Genomic DNA, 22736 nt, shown 5'->3' with positions numbered 1-22736 from the left:
GTGTTATAAGAAATAAAAATAATATTTGAAAAGTGCTTACCTGGCCCACAGTAAATAACACCTAAATACACAGTTTGTAACATTCTTACTATAATCAAGCCACAAGGACATACTATTACAGGAACTGGATAAATAAATCATCTTGCCCAGTCATCTAAATTACTCTTCCCCGGGAGGGTGGTATGCCTTGGGATTCTGTCCTTGGTCCCATGCTGGGCTATCCTTGTATCAATGGCTGGATCTGGCCGTTGAAGATTGTTTTTGAAGTCTGCAGATGACATTCAGAGGAGAGGCACATGGAACGAACTGGATGAAGGAATCTGGGTTCAGATCAATTTCTATAGGCTAGAGATGGGTCAAGGGCAGCTTGATGGAATGCATCATGGCCAAGGTAAAGGTCTGGTACAAGCGGAGGCACTAGGAGATAAGTCTGGCTTGAGAAAAGTTCGCAAGACAAAAGACAGTGCTTTTAGTTGATGTGCTCAGTATGAACTAACAGTGTGGTCTGGCTGCCAGAAACTACCACCACCGTGGCAAACACAATGAGAACACTAGAAATATTTGCTCAGAATAAGAGAGAAGAAAAGAAATAATGTCTACGGTGTGCCAGGCCAATCAATGTTCAACACTTGACATATACTATTTCAACCGATATTCTCATTAACCCTATGAGGGAGGTATTATTATCATTATCCCCATTTGACAGGTGAGGAAGTTGAGGCGTAGAGAGGTAAAAGGACTTGACCAAGCTAATTTAAAGCAGAGTTAGTATTTGAACCCAGTTCTAATTAGAAAGTGGACCCTATCCCTACATTCTAGGCTGATCAGTTACTAGCCGGAATATTCAGTCTGGTTCTAGAACTTTCTTTTAAGGAAAGAGGGTGGTAAGATAAATATTGTCCAGATGAAAGTGACCAGGAAGGTTTAAGACTCTAACCAGACTGACAACAGCAACTCGAAAGATTAGATAGGAACCTTACGGGGCAGTGAGTTTATGTTAATGGGGGAGGAACAACTCAGAAAAGGAAGGTGAGAATGGTTGCACAACTCAAAGAACGTAATCAATGCACTGAACTATACATGTAGTGACTCTTGAATTGATGTACGTTTTGCTCTGTATATTCTCCACAGCAACAAAATAAATTGAAAAAAAAAAAAAGACGCTAACCAGAAGTCACATTAGGCTGACTCAAGTAGGGAAGACCAAGAGCAAGGACACATATCAGCCTCTCTTACACAAATCTACAGAAATGACACCATTTAGAAGCTATAACAGCCTGGGAAAATAAGAGGGTGCCATTGGCAGATTAAAGTGTTGAGAAATTCCTGAGAAATGGATGGCAGACAGAATTGGATTAGTGAAAAGGAACACAGGCCAAAACAGAAGCTAGGAAAAGCTGCTGTGAACGGCGGAGGTGGTCCCGGGCTGCTCCAAACACAGAGGCAGCACATTGTGCAGGGAGAGGAGAGGGTCTTTGGCCAAGAGCCAAGCAGAATGATGGAGAACTCTGGGGGGATACCAAGAGGTGGCCCCTCTTTCCACTTAGCTTGCAGGAGCTATGATTGGGGGTCTCTGGGCCAGGAAGGCAGAACAGGTCAAGAAAGAAAAGGGAGAACCTGTGCTCAGAAGACAAACTACTAACACCACACTTCCTGTAGCAAGTCCTGCCCCTCCACCCCTAATCACTGGCAGCAAACTAACGCCATGAAAGACAGGGACCAACTCAACAAACAGGCGCACTAACAGCCAAAGAAACAGAGATAGCAATGTAAGCAGAGACATTTAGAATGTATTCAGTACTCTCAGAGGGAGAAGAGAAGATATTGTATCCTTTAAACAAGAACAGTCTGTCATGGAAAATAATTAATTAGAAATCATAAATAAAAGATTTAATCATAAAAAAAAAAAAAACCTCCAGTAGATGGCTAAAACACAGAATAGGTCAACATATAGAACATACCGGTGAGCTGGAAGATTAGGCAGAGGCGTTTACCAAACACACAGATAGAGAGACAAAAAAGGAGCACTGGTGACACCATAGTGAAGTGCTCAGCTGCTAAGTGAAAGGCTGGCAGTTTGAAGCCACCCAGAGGTTCCATGGGAGGAAGACCTGGTGACCAAACACTGTCTGACAGAGGCTGGAGAAACTCCAAGAGCATGGCCCCTGGTCACACTTTTAAGTCAGGACAGAAATCATTCCTGAGGTTCACCCTTCAGCCAAAGATTAGACAGGCATATAAGGCAAAATAAGACTAAATGCGCATACCAACCCAGGGGCAAGGACCAGAAGGCAGGAGGGGACAGAAAAGCTGAAAATGGGGAACCCAAGGTCCAGAAGGGGTGAGTGTCGACACGTCGTGGGGTTGGCAACCAATGTAACAAAACAATATGTGTATTAATTGTTTAACGAGAAACTAATTTGCTCTGTAAACCTTCATCTAAAGCACAAGAAAAAAAGACCTAGTGATCTGCTCCCAAAAAGGTTACAGCCTAGAAAACCCTATGGGTCAGTTCTACTCTGTCACATGGGATCGCTATAAGTCAAAATTAGCTCAAAAGCACCTACCAACAACAACAACAAGGAAAAGAGGACTAGCAAAAACATAAAAGGCTGTTAATATTCAGTATTGGTAAGGCATTTTCATCTGTTTTTTGGCAGGAGTGTAAATGGTCTTTCTTACAAGGCTACTTCCAGATTTTTTTGCCATGTAAGCCAAATAAATCCCAATGGTTGGCAAATTACAGCCTATAGGACAAAACTGGCCTATCGCCTGTTTTTGTAAATAAAGTTTTATTGGAATTCAGCTACACTCATTTGTTTACGCATTGACTACAGCTGCTTTTGTGCTACAACAACTTAGTCAAATAGTTGCAATGGAGACTGTATGGCTTGCAAAGCCTAAAAATATTGACTCTCTGGCACTTTACAGAAAAAGTTTACCAATCTCTGGCTTAGGCCATTCTTAGTTAGGGTTTTCTGCTATTTGCAGCCAAATGCATTCCTAACTGACACAGTAGATAAAAATAGGTCTAGAAAGATGAACTTCTAACTGATAACAATCGGTATGCATTACTTCAGGAATGAGAGAGAGAAAAAATGTCTACTGTAGGCTTCACTGAGGTGGATGACTGCAGGTGTGAACTATGCTAACCCTCCTCCTGCCCTAGTCACCCCACCTGATGGAACACTGAGTGGACAGAGCCCGGTGGTAGGACATGACGAATAATAACAGCAGACACGTAAATAACATACCCCAAAACCCAAATAACATACAGGTTTGGTTTTAAAAGCACTTTGCATGTACTAATTCTTTTAATTCTTCCAACAGCCCCATCCATGAGTAGGTACTCTATTTTCAGCTCCATTCTGCATTAGAGGAAGCTGAAGCACAAAGAGGTTATGTAACTTGCAAAGACGACACGGCTATTAAGAACCAGGATGCAAACACAGGCAGTGCAACCCAGACTCCTACCTTGCCCTTGACACTCTGCCATTCTGCCTCTTATGTACCAAGCTACCTCCCACGGCATCAACAAAACAGGAACAGCCAAAAGAAATTTTCTGAAAGATGTCTTAGTCATCTAATGCTGCTATAACGGAAATACCACAAGGCTTTAACGAAGAGAAATTTATTTCTTTACAGTAAAATAGACTCAGAGTCCAAATTGAGGGTGTCAGCTCCAGGGGAAGGCTTTCTCTCTCTGTTGGCCTTCTCATCGATCTTCCCCTGGACTAGAAGCTTCTCTGTGCAGGAATCTTGAGTCCAAAGGACATGCTCTGCTCCCTGTGCTTCTTCCTTGGTGGTATGAGGTCCCCCACTCTCTACTTGCTTCTCATTCCTTTTATCTCTTAAGAAGTAAAAGGTGGTACAGGCCACACTCCAGGGAAACTCACTTTACATTGGCTCAGGAATGTGACCTGGGTAAAAAAAGAGTGTTATAACCCTACTCTAATCCTCCTTAACATAAAATTACAATCACAAAATGGAAGACAACCATACAGTACTGCAAATCATGGCCCAGCCAAATTGATATACACATTTTTGCAGGGACATAATTCAATCCATGACAAAAGAGTGTAAATTTTTATTAAAAAAAGAAAAAAAGGGAGGGGGTCAAAGTCATGGGAAAAGGAATACAGAGCTTTGTTGACCTTCCCTACACTTATTTCACAGTTTTGGTTTTGAATTACACAGTGGGGGGCAAAGAGGGCACACATAATCTCTTCAGTGTTGGAGGCTTCTAATCAGAGTCCAGTCATTGTTAACTGCATAACTGCATTTATTTAGACGGGGGAAGTGAGACAGGCAAGAGATCAGACTGGCTATAATTAAATAACCTCTGATTCAGTATTCCTGGAATCTAAACCTAAGTGCAGACCACCACATAATTTTTACTGCTAGCACCCGAGAACTACTTGTGATTAACAAACTAGGTGCTCAGACAAGATAAGGGGCCACATTTCCTATCCCTACATGCTTGACCTGCTATAAATTACTGATAACTCTCTTGAGTTGTTTTTCAAGTCCCCCACCAGGTATAGAGCATGCACAGTAAAAATCAAGGTAGCCTATGAATGACCTTCCACATGAGATAATCATGAACAAAGATCCCTTGCCAAGACTCGAACTAGGATCCACAGACTTCACGCATGTGCAACATCCCAGAATAAGTCCTATTCGACATCCCAGCAGCCTTTGTGACAGACTCCATCTTAGTTCCTTCCTGAATTCCAAATGCGCGCGCATTTGATTTTCATAATCCTTCCCCTTCTCCTGAAAATCTCCACCCATCTAATGAATAAAGATAATGCCTTTTTATAAGCCTTAAGAAATCCTTCGTTCAGGGAGAGATAGGTGAAAACCCCTCTCCATCCTTCCCTCGCCAGGCTTTTCCTAATAAACCTTTGTTTCTGTGGAACCTCTGAGCCTCTCCTGGTCATTCTTAGTCAGAAGAAGGTAGGAACATAAGCAGCGCTTACTCCCGAGCTGGGAAGCCCTGGCCTGTAACAGAAGCAAGCATCAGACTACCTCTGCTCCTTGGATGAGGAAATTATCTGGCAGTTGTTGCCCTGCCTTACTATTCACTTGCCCAGCCCTGTGGGCACAGGAATGCACAGAGTCATTCTGTCTGGCTACAAGCTGACAGTAGGGTCCTGTGAGGAGAGGAGGGAAAGGAGCATTGCTGAGCCATCCAGCGTCGAGAGTGGGGCTGGGCTTCATGTGTTTGTCTCCCCCAATCTCATCAAGTCCTCATAACACCCAGGGAGAAGGGCAGATAACCTCTGCCTTATGGATGAAGACATTGAGCCCCAGAACGGCTACGGAACTTACTTAAGGTCCTCTAGCTGCCTCCAAAGTGACCCATGCTCTTGCCACTCAGCCCTGGTGCACGGAACACAGCGTACGTATCCGCTGGGCCCTGCAATTGCTATGTCAACTAGGCTGGCCACCTCACCACTCTGAGCCTACGTTTCCTCACATACAAGGATAATATTGTGAGGAGCAAATTAGATGAAGGATGTACAAGACATTTTTTAACAATTATGTTTTACTACTCCCACCACAAAGTGGCCATGTGGGGCCCAGCTGATGTTTTTGCCTGCCTATTCTTTTTCCCTTCTTTTTCTGGCAACCCGTTAAAAACTAAACCAGTTGCCATTGAGTCAATTCTGACTCACAGTGACCCTATAGCAACCCTAGAGGACAGGGCAGAGCTGCCCCATAGAGTTTCCAAGAAGCAGCTGGTGGATTCGAACTGTCAACCTTTTGGTTAGCAGCCAAGCTCTTAACCACTGTGCCACCAGGGCTCCTCTTCTGGCAACAGTATCCTGATTTTCCTTTGGGAAGACAGCCGTTCCTTTGGCACAGCGTTAAGAGCTAAGGCTGCTAACCAAAAGGCTGGCAGTTCAAAACCACCAGCTGCTCCTCGGAAACCCTATGGGGCAGTTGTGCTCTGTTCTACACGGTTGCTATGAGTCGGAATTGACTTGAGGGCAATGGGTTTGGTTTGGTTTTACCCTGTGCTTAATGAAGGATTGACTCTACCCTACCCTCACCTCCAGGACAGATACACGGCCCTGACTGGCCAGGGAATCTCAATTCGGAGACGTGGTTGGAACTGTGGTGAAGGGGTTACTCTCTTTTTGCTGGAGTGGCTGAGAGAATATAGTAATGACAGGGATGGAGAAGAAGAGGAAAAAGCACCTATAGCTTATTCAGGGCTTACTATAAGTCAGGTACTGTTCTAGTCACCCATGACTATCCTTTGAGGTACGTGCTGCCACTATTATGCCCCATCCTACATGTGCAGAAACTGAGGCTCAGAGGTGGTCAAGCTACTTGGATAAGTGATGAGCCAGGATGTGACCCCAGGCTACCTGGCTCTAGCGCCTGTGCTTTTCCACTCATGCTCTGTGGTCTCTATAACTGTAAGCCTGGGCTGCTGGCAGCCATCTTGCCACCAAGAGGAAGCAGCCTGCCGAGAATGGAACCACAGAGTCAAGAGAGTGTCAGGGCACCTAGGTCCAGCCATGCCTGGTGCTGTCTACTTTTCAGTTAGGTGAGGCGACAAAGTCCCTTTTTTTTGCTCAAAGTTGATTTGAGGAGGGCTTCTATCACTTGAACAGAGTTGGAAAGATATGACTGTGACCCCTAACAAAGTGAAGTCACAGAACCACTGACTCTTGTCAGACCTGAGAGACCATAAACAGAGGCACCGAGAAGAAAATGACTGTGGCCACAGTCAGTGGCGGTGGACCCAGACTGGAGCCCATACAACCTGGCCCTGCTCTCATGGTCCTGTCCAGTTCCTCTAGAGGTGTCCCCAGATTGGGGGGCAGATCTCACAGGCCCATTTTACCTGCTTATATACACCTATGAGTAACTTGGAAACCCTGGTGGTACAGTGGTTAAGGGCTACAGCTGCTAACCAAAAGAGTAGCACTTCGAATCTGCCAGGTGCCCCTTAGAAGCCCTATGGGGCAGTTCTACTCTGCCCTACAGGGTCGCTATAAGTCAGAATTCACTCGATGGCAATGGGTTTGGTTTTCTGGTTCATGAGTAACTTGCAGGAACTGCCTTCTCTTTAGATAGTATCATTCTCTTTTCTAATCATATGTAAGATTCTATAAGGTGATGGGCTGGGAGAGGTAAAGGGAGACACTTCAGAGGCAATTTCCTGCCTAAGATCTGAGGATAGAGAAAACTCTGCTGAAGGGCATGCTGCTTACCCAGGAAGGGGAAGCCGTCAACATTCTCTCTTTCTGGCCACAAATTGCAGCTCTCTGATGGGTTTTTCCTAGAGTTCAGTCTTGTGCTGGAAGCTAAACTGATACCAGGAAGGTTTCAGACATGTCAATCTCCTTCCTGGCATTTTCTCAGAAATTGATTCTCTTTGCTTTTCCAGGCTTGAGTCTTGGCCTTGATATTGTTAAAACTTGGGTTTCCGGTACTGCGTCAGTGGACATGTTTCCTGCAGCTCCCAACCTGATCCCAGGGATCACGGAGGAGGCTGGTAATTCGGTTGCAAGATAATTCCGATGGGGAAGAGATTACCTGCCTGTTCTTCTATTGCACCACTGAGGTGAGGATGAACACTGGCCTGACCCATGTCCTGCTTTTTGTTGGCAAGTCTCTCCTCCACCTCTGACTTTGAAGGGATTAGCTTTTCAAACAGGTTATTTTGCCCCTGCCAGTCCTAAATTATGATACAGTGTTTACTGAGCTCCAAGTATGTGCCAGGCATTGTTCTAAGCACTTTACATGTATTAACACAGTAGGTCCTTGTCCTTCCCACAGCCCTGTGATAAAGGTTCTACACTATCCTTGGTTTATACAAGAGGAAGTCAAGTCACGGAGAAGATGCCTGCGTGGAGGGGCCAGGCTAGAAATCCAGGCTGTTTGGTTCCAGGGTTCACAGCCTCAACTACTTTGCCATAGTGCTTCTAACCCTGCCATGTGACTTACTGGCCCTTCATAAATCATGAAGTGGCCTCAGTGTTTCTACTGGCCCCACTCTCCAAGACCTCAAAGCTGCAGAGACGAAGACCTCAAGAAGCAGACAGACTGACAATCATAACTTCACAACTGGAAATGAATTTGGCAGTTGAGTCTAAAATGCATTCAGTTCTTCTCTGCCCAGAAATAGGAACTAAAAGGTTTCATTCTGGTGAAAGTGCAGATCTGGAATGTCAGCTGTCATATCAGGCTCTTGGAATGTGGCACCATCAGTCTGCATTTTCTTTTCTCTCCTTTTTTTTTTTTTTAACAAAGCAATTGAGATCTGTAAACATAGAAGGGGCAGCTCCTGGTTCCCCAGAAGGCTGAAGGTGCAAGAACACTGTGTACTTAAATGAGAAAAGGGGAGGGTCTGCTGTTTGTATGCTAGCCATGTCTGAAATTTACAGCCCCACTGACCTCCAATTGGCCGAGACAGGCGCTCTCAGAGCTGACGGCCAGCGAGAGAGGCTTTCAGAAATCCAGGAACTGAATATGCCTCCACCCCCGCCCCATACCCTCATGAGAAAAGTAGAATAGGAACCTATAGGGGTGACCACTGCACGGTTCCAATGTTAGGTACCTCCACCAAGGGCAGCTACCCTTGAACCTGGCCAGCATTTTATGAGGTAGCCGAGAACAAAATGTTCTGCCCCTCTCTTACACTGTTAAGAGACAAATTGGAAATACCCATTTTTCCATTAATAACACGTTTAAGAATTTAACCGTTGGCTATTCCTGCACATGTGCCAAGATGTCTGAACTAGAATATTCTTTAAAGTACAGTACAAACAGTAGCAAAAGACTATTAATAGCCTAGATAGTCATCCGTTAGGAACTAGTATTATATTCATGGACAGGTCCACAAACCTTTAGATGCAACTATTTGGTGGCAAAACTTGATCTGAATGAACATGAACTGTATAGTCTTTTTTTACAAATATTATGAATATTCAGTAGTATGAGTATTCATATTTTGCTGCAGTTATATTATGTATATTATATACATTAATATAAAATATATTAATGTATCTCATTACAGTGTGCTGCCCCAGGTCCTACCGTATCCATACCCATTGCTGTTAAGTTGATTCCAACTCATAGCAACCCTATAGGACAGAGTAGGACTGCCCCATAGGGTTTCCAAGGAGCAGCTGGTGGATTTGAACTGCTGACCTTTTGGTTAGCAGCCAAATGCTTAACCATTAGGCTACCAGAGCTCCTGGGATTATATTACTTTCTAGATTTTAAAAAGTAAAACACATTTGGCCCCAAAGGTGCTGAATAAAGAATTGTTTCCCTTAACTGCCTCCATGAACAACTGCTTCCTTTGCCATGAGACCAGGAGAACTGGATGGTACCCAGCTACCACTACTGAATGTTTTAATTGAAGGTTCTATAGAAGTATCCTGATCAAAAGGGAGGGACTATAGAACAGAATTTAAAATGCTCACGGAATCCAGATATTCTGGAGCCATGGAGGCTGAATGAATCCCTGAAACTATTGCCCTGAGATAACCTTTATCTCTTAAACCAAAAACATCCCCTCAAGTCTTCTTTTTTTTTTTAATAATTTTTATTGTGCTTTAAGTGAAAGTTTACAAATCCAGTCAGTCTCTCACACAAAAACCCGTATATACCTTGCTACATACTCCCAATTACTCTCCCCCTAATGAGACAGCCTGCTCTCTCCCTCCACTCTCTTGTTTCGTGTCCTTTTCACCAGCTTCTAACCCCCTCCACCCTCTCATCTCCCCTCCAGGCAGGAAATGCCAACATAGTCTCAAGTGTCCGCCTGGTCCAAGAAGCTCACTCCTCACCAGCATCCCTCTCCAACCCATTGTTCAGTCCAATCCCTGTCTGAAGAGTTACCTTTGGGAATGGTCCCCGTCCTGGGGCAACAGAAGGTCTGGGGGCCATGACCACAGGGGTCCTTCCAGTCTCATTCAGACCATTAAGTCTGGTCTTATGAGAATTCCCTCAAGTCTTCTTAAAACCAAACAACAGTTTAGCTTAACTAGTAAAGAACGTCTGCCTTGAGCATTGTGCTTTTTTAAGATCTATCTATATGGGATCAAACTGGCAACAGCAGCTTGAAAAATCAGATGTAAACTTAGGGGGCAGTGAATTTATGTTAAGGGGGAGGAATAATTCTGAAATGGGTGTGAATGGTCATACAACTCGAAGAATGTAATCTATGTCACTGACTTATACATGTAAAAATTGTTGAATTGGTGTATGTCTGTTGTATATATTCTCAACAATGACAAAAACAAAATACATTATTTAAAAAAAGACTTGTTTCCCTATACATTCACAATGGAGTACTATGTAGACATAAAAAAGAATGAGGTCAATTCACACATCCTTCCATGGAATGATTTCCAAGATCTTTGTTAAGCAAAAAAAAAAAAAAAGGAACAAAACAATGTGTATCACATGCTATCACTGCATTTAAAAATGGGATTGGGGGAGGGTAGAGGAGGACAGAATACATGCACTGCATGGTTGCATACCTGAAGAACATTTCTGGAAGGTCATGTAAGAAACTGATTATAGCAGTTGCCTCCTGGGAGGGGAGCAGGGGGCCTGGCATCAGAAGCACTGTATCCCCATCATGGATTGAATTGTATCCCCCAAATATATGTCAACTTAGCTGGGCCATGATTCTCAGTATTGCGTGACTGTCCACCATTTTATGTGATTGTTCACCATTTTATGTGATTTTCTTATATGTTGTAAATCCTATCACTATGATGTAATAAGATGGATTCGTGGCAGTTATATTGATGAGGTCTGCAAGATTAGGTAGTGTCTTAATCGAATTTCTTTTGAGATACAAAAGAGAGAAGGGAGCAGAGAGATACGGGTACCTCGTACCACCAAGGAAGCAGCACCAGGAGCAGAGCGCGTCCTTTGGACCTGAGGTTCCTGTGCTGAGATGCTCCTAGACCAAGGGAAGGCTGATGACAAGGACCTTCCTCCAGAGCTGACAGAGAGAGCCTTTCCCTGAAGCCAGTGCCCTGAATTTGGACTTCTAGCCTACTGGACTGTGAGAGAATAAATTTCTATTTGTTAAAGTCATCCACTTGTGGTATTCCTGTTATAGCTGCACTAGATGACTAAGACGCCCCCCAATGCCACTGAGTATTGATTAGGCAGGTCGATCAGACTCTCTGTTCTCTGAACTGGGGTTCTAGAGAAGGAACAGCTAGCTGGTAGAGAGGAGCACCAAGACAACCAGAGGTGCAGAGATGAGAAGAGGGCAGAGGCGTGTTCATGGTGGCACCATGAAGTGACAGAGAGTCGTCCAGACAACCTGTCCCTGGAGGCACCCTGGATCCTGAACTCTCTCCTTTGCTGTGTTCCCCTGCGATCTCTGTCTACTCCTTTGCTTGGGAAAGCCACAAGAAGTCTCTAGTCCCTGCACAAAAAGGCCCTGCTTAATATCAGGATCTGTGTGTGCAAGCGCATGTGTGCGCACGCATGCACACGCCTGCATGCATGCATACGTGCATGTCTGTGCATTAAAAGGGAAGGTTTAACATTTTCTAGGTGGTTGAGTTAAATGATTTTTGTAGTCCTTTGCCAAGTGAGCTTAGCAGATAGGTGTGCCATCAAAGGCATTTTCCAGAAATCTCCAATCAACTGCAAAAGGCAGTGCATTATCATTAGAGCCCCTCAGGATGGTTAAGGGTGTGGGCCCTGGAGTTAGTCTGCCTGGGATCCACTTATTGGCGCCACAGAGCGAGGAAGCTGGAAGGCTGGAATCAGCCTCAAGTCCAGCTGGAGCAAGGGAGACACCTTCAGTAAGAAGCGCAATTGTGCTGCCTGCACCATCAGTCACCTGTCTGCCTTCTGCCTGTGGAGGAGCCTGATAATCTTTGTTGAACGCTAACCAATATCCAACATCTAAACTAACAACATCTAAAGAATGATTAACAGATAGTGGAACTAAGAACAATTATGGAATGCCTACTATGGGTCAAGCATCTGCTAGGTACTTTAGTACACTGCCGCCTTTAATCCATATACCAGCTCCCCGAAGTGGGTATTATCAAACGAGGACCAGCGGGGTCAAGAGACTCATCTAAGGTCACACAGCTGGGATTTGAGGCAGAGATGTCTGACTCCAGAACTTAGACTGTAGCCATCATCACACACTGCCTCGTTGTGGATGCTAGTGCACACAGACCCCGCGGGCTTCTGTGCAGTAAGAGGACGTGAGCCCAGAGCCATGCCAGAAGCCCACAGTGCCAAGAGGGGACGCTGGGAGGTGAGGCTTGGTGACGACCAAAGATTTCTTCCTCCTCCATGTTTCCCTTTTCTTTTTTTTCTCCTAACACTGTGTGATAAATTTACTTCCTAATGATTTTTGAGTAAACTACAATGACCACAATTTCAAAATCATTAATAATTCATGACCCAGGGCCATAAACACTATATAATTTCCACTGGCAGGAACCGCGAATGCTAGTTAGAGGCGAGGCTGAGAATATTTTTAACCAGCTGAACTGAAAGTCTCTATCGGCTTCAAGCCAACCATCGAAGATACATTTTTCAGAAATGACTGTAATCATACCTCACTTCAAGATGTCTCTTCCAGGAAGTCTCCTCTCCCTCCTCTGAAGACCCCTGGGGCTTTATGTGGGTCTCTTCCAGGAGGTTTATCACTCTCTTCTTTGATTTGTGGGTTGAGAATTGAAGCGCCCTTGGGGCCAGGCTGGCCACGTACAGTGTACAGCAAAGCATCTTGGTTAAGGATCTTCAGTGTGAAGCCCTTGAAGCCTAGCTCTGCCTCTTGTTAGCTGTGTGACCCTGAGCAGGTCATTTACTTTCTCTCTGTCTCAGTTTCTTTGTGAACTATGAAGAATAATAACTACCACATCCTACCCCACGGGCTATTTGTGAAGGTAAACAGGGCATCACACATAAAGCCCTGGTGCTCATTTGTGGCTGCATGCTGGCATCACCTCTGGACAGTCGAAGATTCCAAAGCTGGGTCGCACCCCCAGAGAATCTAATGTAACTGGTTTGGAAAGAGGCTTGGACATCAGGATGTTTAAAAGCTTCCAGATGATTCTAAAGTGTGCCAGACTGCGCAAACCACTGACACAAAGCACTTACCACAGGGTCTGGACCAGCATGACTGCCATATACCTGTTAGCTGTTGAGCAGGTGCGTGGTGGGGGGCGGGGAGGCAGCCATACTCAATAACACCCACTGCTGCTGCTGCTTTACAGGAATAAGAACTCAGTGCTGTCATTCTCAATTTTCCCAAAGAAGCCAGACATCTGCATTTTTATGTGAAATCTCCCAATTTTTAAATGTGGACAACTAATTTTTGAAAATTGTAATAGGATCAGAACCCACTGCTGCCAAGTCAATTCTGACTCATAGTGACCCTATAGGGCAGAGTACAACTAACCCTATAGGGTTTCCAGTGAGCAGCTGGTAGATTTGAACTGCTGGCCTTTTGGTTGACAGCCGAGCTCTGAACCACTGCGCCAGCAGGGCTCCTATAACAGGGTATGGATCAGAAAAAACACATCTTTGGGCTGAGACTGGCCTGCTCATTGAGCGCAGCCTCACACCTGTGATGGCCCAGCCCACCACCACAGACAACAGCACACTCCTAGCCTTGGGTGAAAACTGCATGTTCACCTGCAGGGCGTGAGGCAGCCATACTGTCTCCCCACAGAAGGCAGGACACAGCTCATGTCCCCGTCTGCTTGTTCTAACCAGCACTGGGAAAGAGATAGCCTGTCTTTCCCTTGCCTTTCATGGTGACATGGCATGATCTATACTTGGCAGGCTGTATAAGTCACCCAGTGCCAGGAAGTCCAGGTTTCATGGACAAGGAGAGGAGGGAGGCAGAGAGAGGAGGGGGTGGAAAAGGCACGTTATCACATATCAGGACGAGAGTCCTGGCAGCTTGTTACTAGCTTTTTGTTTTATTTTTTAACCAGACAAAAGCCCTGTTAAGAGAATCAGCATCCTATTTTTCAGAGGGCCTGAAACCATCTCAAATCTCTCTCAGGGTTCAATCAGGATACTGAGATAAACCACCTCACTCTCCGTCTTCTTTCACCTCAAGTACTTTTCAGAAGGGAGCAATCTGAAACGCTCTCGGCGACTGGCATGATGGGAGCAGCTGAGAAAGCAGCAGTTAGAGGAGTCCTGTTGCCAAGGAGAAAGACAGAAAGGGAAGGGGTATCTCAGCAACTTACCCGCTGCCTGCTCCCTCATTTCCCAGCTAATTTCTTAATGTGGAAAATGGGATGCTGTTATTCTGTGGCCAAAAGCCTGGTTAGGTTTAAATAACTCGCTCCCAGCCCAGGGGCTGCTCTTCAGCTTTGGTCCTTTAACCAAGGGCACCCAGGAGCCTGCAGGCCCATACTCCTGTTCCAGCTCCTCCACCTTCAGGTGTCTTGAAGGACTTTGCAGAAGAACAGGCACACCTGTTCCTGCCTTCAGAAAAAAGTCCTTAACAGAAGGGAGTGGGAGACCTACCTACTTCACCTCCAGATTGGCCAGTGCACTCCCATTTAGATCTTCTTGGCAGTACCAAAGTTCCTAAGTTACCTCATAGCGCTCATTCCAGGTAGGGTGATTAAATAAGCAGAAAATCCACACTGGCTGTTCTGGCTATGGCTGAGACACCCGAAGACACCAGAAGAGAGGATCAAAGACACAGCAAAGCACAAAAGGTCCCTTGTGCTACCTACATCTTCAAGCTTGTCTTGTGCCAATTACTCCTCTGGAGGGAGGCCAGGGTTGCTTTCAGAGGCCAAAGGCCCTCACCCTTTATCTATGCTTTGTCAGGTTTACCTGGCCCACAGGGCTCAGTCGTGTGGTTCAGGTGGGGTTGCTCCAGAACTCCGGCCCTCACCCAGGTATGGCAGATGAGCATAATCTATCTCCCTGGCTCTAGTGATTAGTTCAGGGAATGGCATATAAGGAAGTCCAGGGAGACTCAGCCTCTGGATGTTTGCTGGACCCACTAGAAAAGAGAAGCCCTTTTCCTGTGGGGGATGTCGAAGTGAAAGAATATAAGCTAGGAAGTGGTGGTAGCCACTGTGATAGGATGAGGGCAGAGCTTGGCTGAGAGCCAAGCAAACACAGAGGAAAGCAGAACCAAGAAACAGAGAAACACCAAGTCTTGCCATTTATGAGCCCCCAGATGCAGCAGAGCCTGACAAATTCTCTTTCATTATTGGAATTATATCACTTTACAATCAAGAGACTTAATACGCCAATGTTGATGAATTTCAGGATTGGTCAATATCTGTGTACTTGCCTGTACCCCTGTACCACTAATAAGACTCACATTTAAACTCCCCTGAGCCTTGATCAAAGGGTCTTGCTGTCTGCTCCTTCTTTCTTAATCTATAGATTCTTCCTACCATTTTCCACCCCATTTCCGGCTTAACAATCTTGCAACTTTTCTCATTCATGTCCCCTGACTTTGACCATGATGTCTCCTTGGCCTGGAAAACTCTTATACATCCTTTGAGAGGCAGCCCACACACCACCTTTTCTGCCAACTCTGTCTTGATAGACCTAGCAGAGTTAGGTGACCCCTTTTCTGTATTAAAATCCCACTTTCTTTGGCCCTCTCTGATGGCACTTCTCACACTGCATTGTTGCACATCTCTTCCAATTACACTGTGAGTGTCCTGAGATCAAGGGCTGTGTCTCACTCATCTCTGAGTCCCAGCCCTTGGCATGGTACCTGGCACGGAGCAGAAGGAGCTCAGCGTGGTAAGTTTCAAAAATGGTGACAATATTTTGCTCTTTCCATCAATAGGTGAAGCCTATTTCACCACCCCTTGAATCTGGGCTGACCTTGCAACTTGCTTTAACCACTAGAAAGTGGCAGAAGTAACACTGTGGCAACTCTGAGCCCAGGTCTGTAGGAGGCCTGCATCTTGTACTCTTGCAACCCTGAGCCACCATATAAATGAGACAGGACAGCTTGCTGGAAGACAGCAGGTGGGGGAGAATGGAAGCACCCTAAGTGACACTCGGCCAGACCCCAGCCACTCAGTTGACCACAGATGCATGAGTGAGCCCCAGCTGAGATCAGCAGAGCCTGGCCCAAATCAGCAGGATTTCCCAGGTAAGCCCAGCCCAAACTGCTAACCCACAGAATCCTGAACTAAATCCATGGTTGTTGTTTTAAGCCACTAAAATGTGGGGTGATTTGTTGTACAGCCAAAGGGTAACTGTTACACTCAGTAGGAGATTACTAACAAACGACACTAGGTTGATAACACTAGTTGCCAGCTGTTTTAGGCTGGGTTCTCCAGAGAAGCAAAACCAGTAAAGCACATAAATATATACATATACCAAAACCAAAACCGACTGCTGTTGAGTTGATTCCAACTCGTAGCAACCCTACAGCACAGTGTAGAACGCCTCCATAGGGTTTCCAAGGAGTGGCTGGTAGATTCAAACTGTCGACCTTTTGGTTTGTAGCTGATCTCTAGAAAGATTCATACGAAGGAAATGGCTGAAACATCCCAAGTCTGTAGTTCAGGCTGGATGCCTCTCCCAACGCACGTAGCCGTAGGGGCTGGCAAACCCAAGACTGGCAAGCCAGACAGCAGAGCCCTAGCTCACAGGCTGTAAAGACCGACAAATCCCAAGATCAGCAAGCAAGACAGCAGGCAAGCTGCCGGGCCAAGTCCCAAGAACTGGAGGCCAGAGAAACAGGAGCCAGCTGCAGGACCCAGAGTGAGCAAAAGCCCGTGAGCCTTGCCAGAAAGTCCACCTATATTGGATGCAGGCCACATCCCCAAGGAAACGCTCTTTCAACTGATTGGCTACTCACAGCAGATCCTATCACAGAGGTGATCACATTATATCAGATTTCATCATTGAGGTCATTACATCATTATACAACAGCCAAACTATATCGTAACTGCCAAACCATTGAGAATCATGGCCCAGCCAAGTTGACATACCACCTTAATGATCACACCAGCTATCATTTGGTCCCTTTGGTTAGGACTCAGACAGAAATGAGTAAGATGTCCAGAAATGAGTAAGATGTACTTCTTTACCAGACAGTTCCTTCAGAGCCTTTCTAAAGAGTTGCCCCCCCCGCCCTCAGCGGCCCTCAGCAGGGCCACGCTTACCTCCTTTTTCTCCCGTGAGCAGGAGCGGCTTCTCTCAGCCTTCTGCAGAGCCTGACCTGTAGTGATTCAAAAGCAGAACCAGTGGTGAAGACTGTTCGAGAACACCTAGTTTATCGCTGCAAAAGCTTTTTATTTGCAAACTGAATAGACGAGACCAATCGTAATCAAATGATTTTAAGAAAATGCAGCCTATTATTATAATGGGAAAATGGCACACTTTTGAAATAGACCAACAGCAAGGAAATGGTAATTCCCACACTCATGTTACTGGACTATAACGCACAGAACTCCAGCCCTTTAATCTGGACCATTACCTGCACTCTGAAAAGGCCGGCGGACTGTAGTTTTCCCAGTCAAATTACATTTTCATTAAATGCTTTGGAATTATATAAAGTGCCTTCCACAGAAATGCCTTCCACTGTGTGCATACACATAATTTTTGATGAGTGCATGCCTGTGTGCTGCGCGAACCCCCAAACTCACCACAGAGGTGATGGTGCGGATGTGAATTAGTGGTAATCAGCCACATTTCACATAATGGGCCCTTTCAGAGAGAATTGTTGCTGTTCTCGGAAAACTAGAACACTAACATTTGAAGGTATGCATAAATTCAATCGACATCATAACGTTTAAATATGCTGTTCCGAATGCAGTTTTCACAACCTTTATGGAAGCGTCCATTATAAAAAGATTCCCTGATGGAATATTAATGGGTTGCTTTGGCTTTAAAATGTAAAATGGGAGTCGATGCATGTTGTCAGTGTATCTTCCCAGTTGTCCATCTTCATTCTCGGGTGGCTATTTGTCAGAATGCCACGACCACATGCCCCACACTCAGACAGCAGGAGCAAAAGGGGTTAATGACACTGTAGCGGAGTCGAGATGGGGACTTGAGCCTCAGGAGAAAGATGGAGCCTCTGTCTCTGGATGTGGTCACTTCCAATGGCGGGGGCACAGGGGGAAGGTCACAACTGGTGATAAATTCAAGTCAAAGGAAGGTGCTCTTTCCAAGAAAGTGAGAATATGGGGAAGAGCAAAGGGCCAAGGGTGGACACTTGGCAACACCCGTACTTTGGGGACAATATAGAAAAGGATTTAGAAAAAAGGCAGCTGGAGAGTTTATAGGAGACCCTGGAGTGGTATGGGAGACATCTTTTGGGTTGTCTGCCCAGCTCACAATGACACTGTAACTACCTTCCTCTTCTTTCTCTCCTCCCCATGCACAGGGTGGCGTCCTTGGCAGCCATGGCTGCTCAGGGCCCCATACTCCGGTCCAGTCCTCCATGCGCAGCCCCGGCAGTGTGGAATTGGTTCTAAGAGACAAGGGCGGATGGGCAGGGTAGGGCCTTCTCTGTGAGCTTTGATGCTGTGAGTGGCCATCAGCCACCTGCCTCGGGGACAGACTAACAAAGAAGGCCAGGATGCCAAGAAAGAATGAACTGATCTGAAACCCACTGCATGCCTGCCTTTGCATTCCACAGAAACCCTCTTATAACTAATTATTGTGTGCGTGTGTTTTCTTTTTTTTTTTTTCCTTAAGACAAAGAAAAAGAACCTAGGATTTAGGAATGAAAAAGAGCCCAGTATTTAGAGATCAGGGCATTGGAGCTGTTGGGCCAGTTTTCTCATGCCTGCCTGACCCTGGTGCTCTGGGGCAGGAGCGAGGGGTGTACAGATAGAAACCTCACACCTGCCCTGGCTGTCCATCTGAGCGATTCTGGGTGAGCCCGAAGGCAGGCCAGAGAGAATGAGATAGAAGGTAGTCAGGACGAGTAATGTGGAGCTGGACCCAGAAGATAGCCATGAGCTGGAAGGGGACAGAGAAGGTTAGAAGTCACGGTTGTCAACAGATCCTGGCAGCAGAAGCAGGGCTGAGACAAGTAAGATGCCAACAGGGCGAAGCTGGGCCCAGAGCATGAGCACGGAGCAGAAAGACGCAGAACCAGTCCAGGAGCAAACATGGCAGTGCCCCCGGTCTGACTGAGGCGCTTCCTTTGCTGGCTACATGCACTTCCTGTAACCTGGTCCTGGTGGACAGCCGACCACCTATGGGACCTGTAGTCACAGGATCTCTCTGGGCCGTATTTTCCTTTTTAATAAAAAAAAATTTCAGGTGGGTTGAATCACCTCTAGGTTTGCTTTCAGCTCTAAGATTTAAGTTGTAACAATAAAGAGCAGTAAAAAAAAAAAAAAAAATTAAAATGGACCACAAAAACAAAATATTAATAGAAAGAACACAGAGCTTAACTACTGAAATTTGAGAGCAAACCTCTAGTGGAATTAAGAAGAAGCTTCTTTATTCATTAAATTGGAAAATAATTTGCTTATTTTCCAACTAAGATAATGTGCTCTAATTATGTGCGTTTGTTATCTAAACACTCGTAGAAGACTGGCGGTCCCAGGTCCTCATGTCACTGAGCCTCTTTCTCCTCCAGGTAGCTTGATGCTGACGGAGACAGTACCTTCTCAGAGAGGATGGCAGGAAGTGCCTTAACGATATCATGGCATGCCTGTCTACTCCACTTAGCTTCTCCGAGTATTTTCCTACCCATATCTCGTTTTATTCTCACAAACACTCAGGGAGGGAGGTGGAAGAAGGCGACATTAATATCAATACACACTGCTCGCAAAATTAAGGCAGTGTTCCTTTGCATTTTGCAAGGTGACCTGCCTGCTTCAGCTCTGAAGCAATAAATAAGGCCAAATGAAAATGATACACGTGTACCTCACTTTACAGAACAGATGTGTGCCCAGGGAAAAGAAACAAAGAAGTGAAGGCATTGAATTTGTGTAAAAATAATGCTGTTCATCTGCTTAGGATTTCAGAGAGGTTTTATCTGCACTTAGGGTTTATTTTCAATGGTCAGGAGACTCTGACACTTGAGTTTTACTTTGTTCTAGATGCAGATACTATCCATCGCTACCATTTAGAGGAGGGTCACATCCTCCTTGAATGTCAGTTCCTGAAGTCATCAGGCAAGAGAAAATCAAAGTCAAAATTACCCTTGAAAAGGAGCCTTAAACCACCTGCAAACCACAGGACACAGGTTTTACATCCATTCTGTAGATTAATACACATGTATAATATTTGGTGTATGTGTATAAATCTGCTGCCATCGAGCTGAGTCCAACCCGTAGTGACCCTATAGGACGGCACAGAACTGCTACATAGGGTTTCCAAGGAGTGGTTGGTATATTTGAACTGCCGATCTTCTGGTTAGCAGCAGAGTTCTTAACCACTGTGCCACCAAGGCCCCTAAACCAAACCCATTGCCATCGAGTCAATTCTGACTCATCGTGACCCCATAAGACAGAGCAGAACCACCCCATATGGTTTCCAAGAAGCAGCTGGTAGATTCGAACTGCCGACCTTTTGGTTAGCAACCAAGCTGTTAACCACTGAACCACCAGGGCTCATGTGTATAGTACATGATAAAAAATGCATATGCAAAATATAATTTCATGGTATTTCTAATTAAACTATTCATATTGTAATTACTCCCTCTGTTTTTCCCCTCAGGGTGGGTGGGGAATGGTGGGGCTGGAGCATGAAGCAAGCACAGGGTTCATGAAAGTTAAATGCCTGGATGATCATTGCAGCTCCATGGTATCGGGCACCTACAATGTATCAGGTTTTCTGCACAGGCATCATCCGCATCCGCACAACCAGTCCTTTAGATCAGGGCTTGGCAAACTTGTTCCGTAAAGGACCAGCTAGTAAATACTTTTTACTTTGCAGGCCAGAAGGTCCTAAGGCCGTACGGTTGCTAGCATAACTTCTCAACTCTGCCCTAGTAGCACCCAAGCAGCCACAGACAATATGTAAACAAATGGGCATGGCTGTGCCACAATAAAGCTTTATTTACAAAAATAGGCAGTGGGCCAAACCATGGGCTATAGTTTGCCAACTCCTGCTTTAGATGGATATTATTATTCCCAGTGGTACGCACTAAGGAAGAAATGAGAAACAAGCAAACTGAGGCCAAGTGATTGGGCTGCTTTCTCAAGGTCCCAAAAATGTCATTTCACTGTCATTATCACCATCATAATCATCACCACCATCATCATTATCACCACCATCATTACCATCACCACCATCATTACCATCACCATGAAAGCTCACCTTGGGTAGGGCTTACTCTGCGCCAAGTACTAGGCTCAGGGCTAAGTGCTTTACATGCATCAACTTATTTACTCCTCACAGCTACCCTATGAAATAGGTACTATTACTAACCCCACATGTCCGATGAGGACACTGAGACCCAAAGAAGTTAGGAAACCTGCTCAACATAATCCACCTAGTGAGTGGAGAGGAAACCCTGGTGGCGTAGGAGTTTAGAGCTACGGCTGCTAACTAAAAAGGCTGGTAGTTCAAATCCACCAGGTGCTCCTTGGAAACCCTATGGAGCAGTTCTCCTTGATTTGAATCCAGGCAGTCTCATCCAGAGCTTATACTCAGAACCACTACACCACCCCTTAGGTGGTTAAAGACCAGTGCAAGAACGCCAGAATGTGCTGGCGAAAGGGTTTGATTTAAGAAGCTCTTTCTGTGACCCATTTTTTTTTTTTTAATGTACTTTAAGAGCCATTAATAGAGGTATGAGAAGAAAATGATTCCCCAATGGTCAAAGAAGATGGAGCTCCCACCTAGCCAGATGGCTCAATGAGAAAATCTGGAATATGACGATGGGAATAAAATGCCAAATGTGGAGAGGCAGGCTGGGCATCAAGACACTCATTCTCATCCACGTGGATAAAATGCTCAGCCTTGGCAGGAAAGGCTGGGCATTGGAGAGTAAAGGTGACTCCATGAAAATTCTGCAGGCAAAGAGGTCTGTCCATGCAGGGACCAACCTGTCACAAAGGAGTTTTGAAGAAAGAACTTGTTTCTCCCCAGTGGGGTGATGGTTCCTCCATTTGGTTACAGAGATGAGACTCAACTTATTTTTTCTCTCATCCAACCGTGAGGGCTCATGTTGCTCTCATTTTATATCTCCAGGTGCTTTAATTTAGATGCTGAATATCCTGCTGAGACACCATTTTCTCTCGTCTATGAGATTGGCAAAAATCCAGAGGTTTGACAATGCACTGCTGGCAAGGCCTGGGAAACATGCACTTCTGAGCATGGCTGGAAGGAGGGCAAGATGGTACAGTCCCTTTGTAGAGTATTTTGGCAACATCTTCAGAAGTATTCCCTTTGAGCTAGCACTATCACTTCTAGGAATTTACCATAAAGAAACCCCTCCACAAACAGGAAACCAACATATGTACAAGGTATTCACTGTATTACAATTTGTAATAAAAAAATATATATTAGAAATAACCCATAGGTCCATTAGTAGGGGACTGGCTGAATAACTATGGGGAATCCACAGGATGGAATGGAATACTAATAAGTTGGGGAAAAGGATGAGCAAGCTCCTTATATACCCTGTTATCCAAACCAAACCCATTGCTATCGAGTCCATTCCAACTCATAGCGACCCTATAGGACACAGTAGAACCGCCCCATAGGGGTTTCCAAGGACTAGCTGGTGGATTCCAATCACCGACCTTCTGGTTAGCAGCTGTAGCTCTCAACCATTGTGCCACCAG

The 22736-nt window shown here is 45.3% G+C and overlaps 1 protein-coding gene across 1 annotated transcript in view; it reads right to left on the bottom strand.

Annotated features, from left to right (window-relative positions):
- KATNIP (katanin interacting protein) overlaps positions 1-22736 on the bottom strand; it is a 201643-nt gene that overhangs the window by 166444 nt on the left and 12463 nt on the right. Inside the window, exon 2 of the mRNA XM_049902788.1 lies at positions 17142-17197. Within this exon, the coding sequence (XP_049758745.1) occupies positions 17142-17197 (56 nt within the window). The remainder of the gene's footprint in view (positions 1-17141; positions 17198-22736) is intronic.

Source organism: Elephas maximus, chromosome 12 (assembly GCF_024166365.1).
Source record: "Elephas maximus indicus isolate mEleMax1 chromosome 12, mEleMax1 primary haplotype, whole genome shotgun sequence".
Lineage (NCBI taxonomy): Eukaryota > Metazoa > Chordata > Mammalia > Proboscidea > Elephantidae > Elephas > Elephas maximus.
Note: the sequence above shows the minus strand (reverse complement) of the source record. Positions and strands in the feature narration are given on the sequence as shown.